At 37.3% G+C, this 12,185-nt stretch overlaps 1 protein-coding gene across 3 annotated transcripts in view; it reads right to left on the bottom strand.

Annotated features, from left to right (window-relative positions):
* The window catches only part of DENND1B (DENN domain containing 1B), a 250,682-nt gene that overhangs the window by 80,100 nt on the left and 158,397 nt on the right, over positions 1 to 12,185 (bottom strand). For all 3 annotated transcript variants that reach the window (XM_082833223.1, XM_082833224.1, XM_082833225.1), the window contains one exon: positions 8,989 to 9,114. In XM_082833223.1, coding sequence (XP_082689349.1) covers positions 8,989 to 9,114 — 126 coding nt within the window. The remainder of the gene's footprint in view (positions 1 to 8,988; positions 9,115 to 12,185) is intronic.

Here is a 12,185-nt window from a genome sequence, read left to right as displayed (position 1 = left end):
ATGGGTTACGGAGAGTACCAGAGGGAAAGGGTAGGTTGAGCCATCCTGGAAAAGGCCTGAGCCACATTCTAAGACATTGGCTATCTCCTTGAAGGCCTCAAGCAGCTCAAAGAAGCGTGTGTACGTGTTTTGGAATGGAGAGCGCATAGGCAAGAGGAAATAATGGTACACAATCAATCGGGCAAGAAAAGACAAACTAGGCAGCAGACAGGAAGAAACAGCAATGACTCTTATTACCTAACATTTATGGGGCACCGATGACTACACTAACAGTGATAACAGCAGCTAATGACTGCAGAATACTTATTATGTGCCAGGCACTGTGGTAGGGCACTTTACGCATATTAACTCACAGGAACCTCAAGCTTATTATCATCATATTCTACACAGGATTAAACTAAAACAAAGGTTAAGTCACTTGCTCAAGACTGCACAGCACTGTAATTGTTAGAGGCAGGATTCACTCTATGCTCTCAACCTCCAAATGATCCCATTTCTGGGTATCCAAGACTATATGAAATGTTTTATTTATTCCACATCATGTAATCTGTAAAAGTACAAGAAGCTGTGGTAATTATCACATTTTACAGATGAGGAAGCTGAGGCTTAGAAAGTTTAAGTAGATTAACCCAGGTTGTGAGAGTTTGAAGTTGATGTGGTTAATTACGCTACTAAACATTTCATGGCAAAATCAACAGGACTTGTTTATCAACTGATACACAGCAGTGGTTCTCAAAGAGTGGTCCAGGGACTCTGACCTTTTCATAGGGTCTGCAACACTAAAACTATTTTCATCATAGTGCTAAGATGTTATTTGCCCTTTCACTTTCATTTTCTCACGAGATCCGACTGAGTTTTCCAGAGGCTTCATAATTTGCAATACTGCAACAGAATGAAAGCAGAATCAAACGTGAGAATCCAGCCAGCTTCTTTTAAGCTGGGTAGTAAAGAGATTTGGAAAAATGTAAAACAGTGCCATTCTTCTGACCAAATTTTTTGTTTAGAAATAGACTTATTTTTCATGAAAACATGTTTTATGTTAAGCTTAGTAGGTTTGTGTTTTTACCTTTCCATTTTTAAAAGTTAGTTTTTCTCCTTCCTTTTTTATTGGTTTGTATTGTTTTGAAATAAATTATCAATAATAACTATTTAAAATATATTCAGTTTTCATTTCTAATATGGTAAATAGTGATAGATAGACCCGACATAAACAAAAGTTCTTTGATGTCCTTGATAATTTTTAAGAGTATAAAGACATCCAGAGGGCTTCCCTGGTGGCGCAGTGGTTCGGAGTCCACCTGCCGATGCAGGGGACGCGGGCTCGTGCCCCGGTCCGGGAGGATCCCACATGCCGCGGAGCGGCTGGGCCCGTGAGCCATGGCTGCTGAGCCTGCGCGACCGGAGCCTGTGCTCCGCAATGGGAGGGGCCACAGCAGTGAGAGAGGCCCGTGTACCACAAAAACAAAAAAACTAAAAAAGACTAGGAATACAGAACAAAAACCAGGTTTAATAAGAATCTGGTAAAATCAATTGTGGCTTATGTCTCGGCTTCTTGTTCAAGTGATTTGCTGGTGGAAAATTCTCAGGAAATAGGTACTAAGGGGACCAGGATACGGCAGGGAAAAAGGACAGGCAAGAATGTTGGTTTCATCTGGAGATCAGCTTCAGACTGAACCCACGGAAAAGTACTAATCGTGTGGCAGAGTCCATCCAGCCTTGAGGCAAGGCCAGTTTCCTACTTCCTGTGTGGGTCAGTCACTGAACCTGGGCCTCTCGGTGGGAGGGGTGGAGGAGAAGGTGAGATGCCTGGAAGGCCCTGCCCATTTAGCTAAGGGCAATTTTCCTCTGAAAGTAACACCAGCCGGTACAGCCTGGGGAGGGCCTCTAGGACAGTGAAGGCCGCCTGAAGGTACAGTAACACAAGCTAGAAAGTCAAGCTTAGAACATGTGCTGTTTAACCTATATTTAGGAAATAGCTGCACAGAGCTAGGTATTCAAGTTAAGCGGATCACCCTACTGAGGGACAAAGATTGATGCAACTGAGAAATACTCATCTATAATCTAATTAATTTCTTAAAATTCTACAGCTCATTGACAGAAAAGTAAATAAATATATAGTTCAGTGGAGACACAGAATAATCAGGTAGAAATATTAAAAGGTGAAAACGAAAAAATCTTCACGGGAAAATTCTGACATGACGGTAAAGCAACTGACTCTTTTGCTCATGGAGCAGTCATGAGGCAACAGAAAGGAATCAAAACCAAAATTGCTGCAACTGGAATGTCAAACAAAGGAGCGTGGAAGGACGTAAGAAAAATATGATGCATCGTAGAGTAGGAATGAAGTTCTTATTACAGAGAAGAGAACCAGACTTTCCAGAAAGGAACCACCAGCACACTGCTCACCATCACATTTAAGTATGTCAGTCAACAAACACATTCTAAGGATGAATCAACAACACACCAGCACTCTACGATGAGGACCCATTGACAATAGTAAAAACACCAAAGCTCACACTGATTTACCTTTTAAAACAGAAAAAGCAGAGCAGAGTCATGATTATCCACAGAACAATGTCACTCTCAGTCACTTGTATAATGACTAATGATTGGGAAGAAAAAGGGTGCCACCCCTGCAGGATGCCAGGAAGTGCAAGTCACTCCTACCTGACGGCATTTAAGTTACTCAGAACTGCCCTCCACTGGCATCAATCTGGCCCATACGGACCACGGGATTTACCTGTAGAAGTAAATTCTCCATCCTCCGGATATCCAGAGACATTTGTATCTTTCTTTTAGCACTCATTTTCTGCACTGTATTAAATGTACATCTTTGCATTCCCTGTAGCACCCAACACAGTACCTTGTGTGTTCCAGAAATACCCACTAGTTACTATCTGAATTATTTTTATAAGATAATTAAGGCACAGGTAAGATATGGATGAAATGGAGCTGTTTTTCCTACCCTATTACTATGTTCAGCTTCAGAGAAGTTACTGTTATTGAATTAATATAACACTTTAGTTTATTTTTAAGAATAGATGTGTTTAAAGTTCTAGACTATTCTCCAGGGTGGGAAACTTTGCAAGAGCAAGAAAATACTTAAAACATAGACTAGATCTTTATGCTTTAAGAATGTGTATGACTTAGCAAAAGTTCATATTGATTAAAAAAATAAAGGAAGGTGTCAGGAAGAATGCTACTGTACAAAAATGTGAAGTAAAATCCAAAGCATCAACATGGTACTTATTCAGTTCCTTAGCACACTTGGACGTAATATGTAATGTCACTGTTTCATAAGGAGTATAAACAAACTAAGCAAAAATGTCTGCATAATGACGGTATATTTACATTTTTAAATTATCTGAAAGATTTGGCTACCAGTTGTCTCGTGGGAATATTAAAATATAGTTAGGTTCTCGTAGAAAACAGTAATAAAGATTTTTCAGGCTATGTAGCATCTGTCTTCCAAGTGTCCCAATGCTATTATTATGGCATATCTACTCTCAGTTTAGTGACCACGAAAACAATGCTGCTTTAATTGCTGAGAATCGTTCGTGAAAAGTCGCATGTTCACATCATAAACTTTAGTCATTAATAAAAATCTTCTCTTATGTACATATTATTACAGGAGTGTATCCTAAGTTATTAGATCTGTCTTGAAAAAACATAGCTCTCAATGTTCCACTGGCCTGTGATTCAGCAAGTTAAGATGGGAAAAGAAATTGATTTTGTTTTTAGGGACAGCTGCTTCTAGCACTTTGGATAAACAAGAGCACTTTAAAAGATCAATAGATTTATGTATTAATTTTATACATACTATGATAAAATACATTTCTCTTCCCCACAATTTAAGGACAAACATCCTCTATTCTCATGACACATATTACCAGTGATATACAGATGGAACCCTTACTAGCCAAGTCCCCAGTTCTCCCTGCCCCATACTAGTTGGGCAATATTTTTACATTTTTGCTAAAAAATTAAGCAAAATTCCCTCTCTACTAGTTAAAAAAAAAAAAAAAAAAAAAGAGCGGAAAGAGAGTGCAACCATATTCCATCTGAAAGCCAAATACCAAATACTTCTTTTGTAGAAACCATCTTGAGGTCAAAAGGTACTCAAGGTTGGGTAATAAGATGAGTGGGTACCTCACATGCTTTGGGAACCACACCACTGCGAGGGGTGAGTACATAAACTGTCCAACTCGGATTTTGAAGTCTCTAACAAGTTAGCAGTTACAAATTTGTTAAATGGAAGCTTTAAGGCAAAGATTTAGTGATTGGCCACCTAAATTATGGATGTCAATCCTGTACTTAAATTGCTTGAACTTAATCACAAAATATAACTCGCTGATAATGTTTTAAAGGAACGTAATCCAAAAAATGTCTGAAGGACAGCTCTTGCTACTAGTCAAACAGGAGCCCAGATTACTAGCTAATCTTTATTTTAAAAAGAATTTCCTTTTTATCCATTAGCAAGGCTCACGGCAGCCCAGAAAAGCTTGAGTGTTTGAACCTAATGATATCATCCTAAATATTCAAAGGAACAGACTTCAGCATTATCTCCATGCTCTTAGGGTAATAAAGTATATGCTTTTGAATATACTAAGCAATATTTTAACTCAGGCAAACATTTCTTTAGCATTAGCTGTTGGTCAAAAATTTGACTTTTATTTTTTAATAGCTTGTGATACAAATGATACAGAGGTACAAATGATGACCCTTTATTGGTTATTTAGTGCAATCATTTAAAAGTATTCTCATGTTTACGGCAATGTTTTTCTTTTGGGGGGATCAGCAGAGGGTACTTTATTTTAGTTACGTTAAGGGAATTTTCCTTACCAAATGTACTACTTCTAAAATGTCATTTTTAATGATCACAGCTTAATGCACAGAGCATTAACTATATATACCAGGCACTGCTCCAGTAATTTACATATATGAACTGATTTTATCCTCTGAACAACCCAAGAAGTATTACTGTTTTTTTTTTTTCTTGAACACATGAGGAAACTAAAGCACTAAGAGGTTATTTGCCCAAAGTCATACAGCTAGTTAGCCACAGAATGAGGATTCAAGCTCTGTTTTAGACTCTGTGCCCATAGCACTTTTCTTCCATTTATTTAGCACATTAGCTTGATCTCCTGTTTTTGAATTCTTAAAAAGTAGCTAACTTGCTGCTGGCTAAAATCCAAAACCAACAAAACACCCATTATTTTATTGAAATCACTTTCCAAAAATTTAAGGAGTTTTATAATTTTCTCTCTAATTAAGAGCAGGTACAACTTATTTGTCAATCATGCCAGTGTGTCATTCAGAGAGTGTAAATTAGGCACTAGGAGAAAAGTGAGAACATATTAAGCGTTGTCACTTAGACATTCTAAGTGCTTAATTTATAAAATAAGTTACTCTTTGGCAGTATTTGGCATGTGCATTTGAAAGTGAATACTCAGATCATCCTGAGGGCTTTCCCTCACAACCCACAACCAACTGGTTCCCCAGTGCCACTGCAGAGGGTGCAGGGGGAAGAGGAAGAAGCAGTCTGAGTGGCGGCAGTCACCCCTAGTGGACAAAGCCATGCATGGAAATATATGGCATGAGTAACAAATTACTTCACAAACTTACATGGACTCTATGAGACGCCTATACCATCTGCACCTTTTGAGAAAATTCTTAACATTGTGTATTGTTTGTTCAGTCTTTACGTAAATGTATACCGAGTGCCTTCCATATATTTTCATTGAGAAGAAATGTAAGTTCAGAAAATTTATCTTAAGGAGTAGATGATATGAGGAAGGAGGCCTAATGCAACGAAACACTCCACGTTGAAGCAGGACCGGGACCGTGGGAAGGACAGATCCAGATGCAGCCCCACTCGTCACCAGCTGGGGAACCTTAGTGGAGGTTTTTAAACTCTATGAGCATCACTTTTCTTACCTTTAAAATGAAAGGGGTAATATTTTGAGGCTTGTAAAGATTAAGTGAAAGAGTTAATTCAAAGGGCCCATCAATGCCTGGCATCCAGTGGGCACTCAACAGTTATTATTGTAATAGCAATTAATACATTATTAATGTCTGGGAAAATAATAATGTAAGAACTACAATAAATAATATTTTAAAAAGGGAAAAGAGGGCTTCCCTGGTGGTGCAGTGGTTGGGAGTCCGCCTGCCGATGCAGGGGACACGGGTTCGTGCCTCGGTCTGGGAGGATCCCACATGCCGCGGAGCAGCTGGGCCCGTGAGCCATGGCTGCTGAGCCTGCGCGTCCGGAGCCTGTGCTCTGCAACGGGAGAGGCCGCAGCAGTGAGAGGCCCGCGTACCGAAAAAAAAAAAAAAAAAAACTAGCAGATTTTCAAGACCCTTGCAAATTGTCAGGCAGCACACCAAACTCTAAGGACCCTCAAACTTTGCACAGAAGTGGTAGATGTTTAAAAAAAAAGAGAGAGAAAAGAAATGTGTTAAGGAAAGTAAATATAATCAATTCACAGAAAGAAAGTGTCACTATAAACTACTGCTTCAAGGATCAGGAAAGAACTAGATGGCCATTAAAAGCTAGAAAGATAAAAGCACTGCCAGGAAGAAAGAACATTGTAAATAAGGGTTTGGAAGCCTGAGAAGCTTGGGACATTTAGAGCCTCAGGCAGAATTCTCTGAGTTGAGGTCAAAGTTTAGAAAAAAAATAAAGGAAGACACAGACCACCTGCCCATCACGAGGGCCTTGAACAACAGGCGAAGGCAGGGCCCTGAGACTCTGGTCCGTCACAGACCAATCAACAGGTTCAATTTTGTCAAACGTAAGGGAAATACTGGTTCAATTTTTGTGTGTGTACAAACAATCATGAAATTTCAAAAAGTAATCCCTAATTAAAGAATTCATATCCATTAAAAGCTATTTTGTAATATTTTCCTTTCCAATTGTACTCCAGTAGCTGGAGGATACCACTAAAATACATTTATGATGAAAAGAGACAAAACCATGAAATAATTGTAACTTCTAAACTTGGCTCTTTTGTTTTTTTTTTTAACATCCATCAGAAAATATATCAAAGATATATGCCTGCTATATAAATGTCCAAAAAAAGAGACCATGGTTATTTGTAAAGATAATACCTAAAACAACAAATATTTTATATACAATAAATAATTTTCCTTAAGAACTATTTATTTTGAAAATATATAGGAAAAAAACGTCCAAATACATTCAGTATACTTTAAAAATTGAGCTTTCATTCAAAGACTGAGTCAAAAGAAATGTGAAGGCATACAGAATGAAAATACCATCCCCCAACTCCCAGAAAGAACCAGCAGTAGAAAGGAAAGGAGAAAACATCAAACATAAAAAGGAAAAATGTAGATAAGTTAACAAATAAATTTATAAGCTGTGATCAATAAACAGGAAAGACATTCTCTGACAAAATTATTTTCCCACAAATGCTGAGAATCTGGCTTTCACGATGTTTAAAAAAAAAGTCAGTCATTGAAATCCTGTAACCCTACTATCTGCTCAATCAAGCTCAAAGAGGTAGAAAATCAAGCTACAAAAACTACAGTAAGTAATTAATGTTCAAGATGGAATATTTTAATAATTTTAACCATCACCTAACAACACTGATAATTTAAATCATTTAAGAAAATTTTCTCTTCAATCTGCTTTCCTCAAATCTGAAGTCTTTTACAGATTTAAAAAGGAAAATGAAAAGAAAAATGTAGCTTATAGATTAAGTATTTAAATGCAGCAAACTAATTTTGTCTTTCAAACCCATTTTTCTGTTTCAATTGATGTTTACTAATTTTAATGACTATGCTCTACTGTAGTGTGGATGACTGGTTTCCAGTCTTTTTAAAGAATGAGACCCTATCACTGTCAATAATTTTTGAAGACTCCCCCACGTGAGATACGTATACTCTGTACGGTACTATGAGTTCTATATAATGTTTTAAAATATACACACGTATTTCAAAAAGATCAGCATGCAAATGAGACCACATGCACTTTTCCAGAGACAGTAGCTGATCTGCCTAACTCAATAACTCCTCAGAGGTACAAGAGCCACTGGGTGGGAACTACTAATTTGGAAGTCAGCTCGGAAAGCATATAACCCATTCACATTTGTTTAGTGCTTCATGGTTTATGACAGGATTTACACACCAACCCTGAAAGGTAGACAGAGAAGGTATAAGAATTCTCACTTTACAAATAAGATGGAAGTCGAGTGAGACTAAAGAAATGGGTCGAGGTTACACAGCCTTAACAATGGTGAAGTATCCACTAGATAACAGGTCTTATTACTCATTACTAACTCAATACTTTTAATCCATTTATTCACCTGGTCATGAAAGGGCAGTGTAATCATTTTTGTAAAATCAGACTAACACGCTTAACCAATAATTCCGAGAGAAAAAGACATATTTTAATTTATACCTTTATGGACCATCTAACAACTTGGGTTACAATTCTACATAATAATAATTTGGGGGTTATTAAAACAAGAAAGAAATGGCAAACTGAGCTAGGATATGCTAAATAGATCAGCCCACTTAGAAAAGTGTTACGAATTAGGAAGACAATAAATTTCCAAATGTTGCAAAATGTTCAAGTTCTAATATTTTTAAACTTTCACATTGTACTTGTCATTTCTAAACTCTGATCTAATAAACCCAACTGTCCGGGTGATTTCTTAGTAATCCTAACAAGATTGGGTCGTTACTCTAAGACGTAGTAACACACCTCATTAATTAGTTACGAGTAAGAATTCCAATTTTAGAATAATAAACAAGGTGCTATGCAAGAGAATGTGGGAAATATTAACTCAGGGTTATTTACTAAAAGAACGAAAACCATAAAGTCAAGAAACTGGAGATGGAACATCATGTGTTAAAGCATATTATTTTGTATTTTCAAAAACCTTTACGATACTTTTTCGGGTGGGATATTAAAATGTTTCCACACAAGAGCACATTAAAACAGTGATGAAATAAAACGCTTACAGGTTTGTATCTCAGTGCATCTCTGTAGGATCCAAACAAAGCAGCCTGCGCCCTCAGGAAGGCCCTAGCCACTCCGTCCCCCGTAGCTGTAGACTGCTTCTTCAGTTTATTTTTCAGGGCCGAGACCTGCGGGACAGAGAGGAACCGTTAAATTCACACCTCAGAGATTGGTACAGCGAGGCACGAGCCCAATGGGCAGGCGGACCGCAGCGTGTGCAGGTCAGCCGGAGCCTCATCCTCTGCCTGACGGCTTATCTTCTAAGTCAGGGAGCACCTGCTGGTCTGTTAATTGAAAGGAAAGCAGGGGCCCACAGTCATGAGCTAATGCAAATTGGTCTGTGCTCTCTTTTTTTCCCAAGGCCTCTTGACATAAATAAGCTTTAATTATTTTACAGTAAACTGCTTGTGAGCCACTTTTCTGCAGATTTTTAGCAATTACAACATGTGTCTACTTGTTTGGAGATGAAGCCGGTTGGGTAGCGTTCGACTGCTTGCTAGTTAATTTTATTTTTTGGAAGCTTCGTTTGTATATATAAATAATTTTCCAGTCATTTGTCGAATAGTTTTCACCATTATTAGATAAAAAGAGGGGAGGGAAGTTAAGGTTACTGAGAACCTACCACAAGTGGGGAATTGTGTTGTGCTCGTTAGACATTGTCCCATCTGATCTTCAGAGTCTTCTACGAAAGGTACTCACGTTACCATTTATGAAGAAACAGGGGCTCAAACATGTGAATCGACTTGCCCTCAATATCTGGCTACTAAGTGGCAAAACTGAGATTTCAACCCAGTTCTGTCCAGTTTTCTCCACCACCACATGCAGGATTCGAGGTCAACGTTATTGCCTTATGAACCAGTAATCACATTAATGTTTTAAGATCAAAGAAAAATATATTATCTAGGAATTTGTGAAATTTTAAAAGGCACCTGCATTTGTTATAATTTTTCATACAGTTGCATCCTTTAATTTCAGGTTGTGTGTATTTTAGAGAATGCATGCTATTTATGGACAGCCCTTACTTAGACGAGTATTTTCTAAGAGTAATCAACCTTCTGATGCTCACTCTTAGTTTTTAAAGGGGAGGTGATGTGATCTGTTCCTATGCATCCAATTCACTTGACCAATTCCTTTCACAGATAATAAAAACTACACTCTGCACACTTAAAAAATACCATTGATGCTCATATACAGTACTTGTCAATGCTCTACATGCGAACGTGAAGTCACGTAGAAATTCTGTTTTCTTAAGAAAAAACTGATGGGACAAATTCTGGTTGGATTGTTCCCTTATCAGAGCATGTTCTTACCCTTACGATACTACCAGATAACAAAACAATGTCATTCCTCCTTTACATATATATGCAAGGAGGAATATTTTTATTTCTTTATACAAGCAGCCCTGACTACTCTTGTGGATGATGATTGTAATTGAAGTGTCAACCTAATTAACAACTAAACTTTGAATAATGCTAATGAGAAAGGAACACAGCATCAGAGGAAGGACCAGCTCTACAGGTGATAAACCTTCACAGTAGTGACATTTTCCAGTGTAAAGTCACAGTTACTGTGATCTGATCAAAGACAGAGACCCCCATTGGGTCCAATTATAACCACAGTTTTGAAAAAATTATTGAGTTATGATGTTCATAATCTATGCAGAAAGGCCTTTGCAGTATAGGTCTTTCCCCATAGCTGTGATCTTTTCAATTTATACCCAAGCGCCATAGATTCAGATAAAAGTTTAGACCCTAATTCATTTAGCCCACAAAGTGCATAAATTAGGATTCATTTAAGAAGAAGTTTTCATTATTAAAATCTAACCTCAATTAATGCATATTTTTAGGTAACCCACATATTCAAAAATAAATACAGCTGAAGGATGCAAAAACAAACCTCTGACTTAACATCCTTTATTCTTAAGTCTGTAATAATGTTATTTTTTAGGTTTCAAATGCCTTTGAAAAAAAACCAATGGGGATGAAAATCAATACATGTATTTCATTATTGCCCTCTAAAAAGGCTTATGATGGAAAGAATAAGATTCTAGTCTTCCAAAGTATTATAAAAAGAAAATGATTGGGTTATTTTAATTTTTACTTTAGAAAACAAAGAAACTTTTTAAATGTCATGCCTTGTATCTTTGTAAAAGAAAATTCCTCAAGATGTATTTTTCTATAAAATCTGGAAGCGACAATTCAGTTCTCCACAAATTAAGAATCCTTAGGACAAGCATGACACATATGCTCCCAGAGACTGGAGGCAAGTCAAACCATCCCTCACCCTTTATTACCCCAAGTCCTTGATTACTTAATCAATGCGTAAGTTATCCAGGGTATTCATCACACTGCCTCAGGCCCTTCCTAACCAAATCATAACGAGGTAGCCTTCACTTCCAGAATTAGTCAGTGAGAGCTCCTGAACTTCCTCAAGAGCTCTATACAAAATAGGAAAGAAGAAAATACCTGTTCTAGAACTGTCCGAAACGGTAGCCACTAGATGCACAAGCACTTGAAATGTGAGTAGCCCAAATTAGCATTTGCTATTAGTGTAAAAAAAAAAATACACTGGATTTTGAAGACTTAAAAAGAGCAAAATACCTCATTAATAATTTTATTGATTACACGATGAAACAGTATTTTGAATATACTGGATTAAATAAAATACATTATTAAAATTAATTTCACCTATTCCTTTTTACCATGATTACCAGAAACATTTTAATTGCATATGTGGCTCATATTATATTTCTATTGGACGGTGCTATTCTATATGAGCATACTATATAATTTCAAACAGACATGTGAGACTAGCAAGAAATATGGTTAAGTTTTTCCTTTGCCTATTTCTACATTATTTCAACCTTTACAAACAGCACATAAGGAGTTCTTCCTTGACCTACTCTAGGTGGGCTTCGACTGCCAGTAGGTCTGAGGTGGTTCCTGTTTTTCAGAGACCAGAAGGGCAGCTGAGTTAAGCGTTTCTGTGTGCACCAATGAGAGCTCAAAAACAGCCTGTAAAAATGAAAGCGTTTTTTAATAGTCAGCTTCAGCTATTAGGATATTACTCTAACATAAAATGATTGTGTCAGCCTTGCTATTTTCCTGTCCTTTAGACCACTGGAGTAAATTATCACCAGTTACCACTACGCTTTGCAGAGCTAAATAGCTTTTAGCAGTTTTTATCTATAAATAAGGTA

This window comes from Leucopleurus acutus (genome assembly GCF_964270905.1).
Source record: "Leucopleurus acutus genome assembly, chromosome: 2".
NCBI lineage: Eukaryota > Metazoa > Chordata > Mammalia > Artiodactyla > Delphinidae > Leucopleurus > Leucopleurus acutus.
This window is presented reverse-complemented; position numbering and strand designations above follow the sequence as displayed.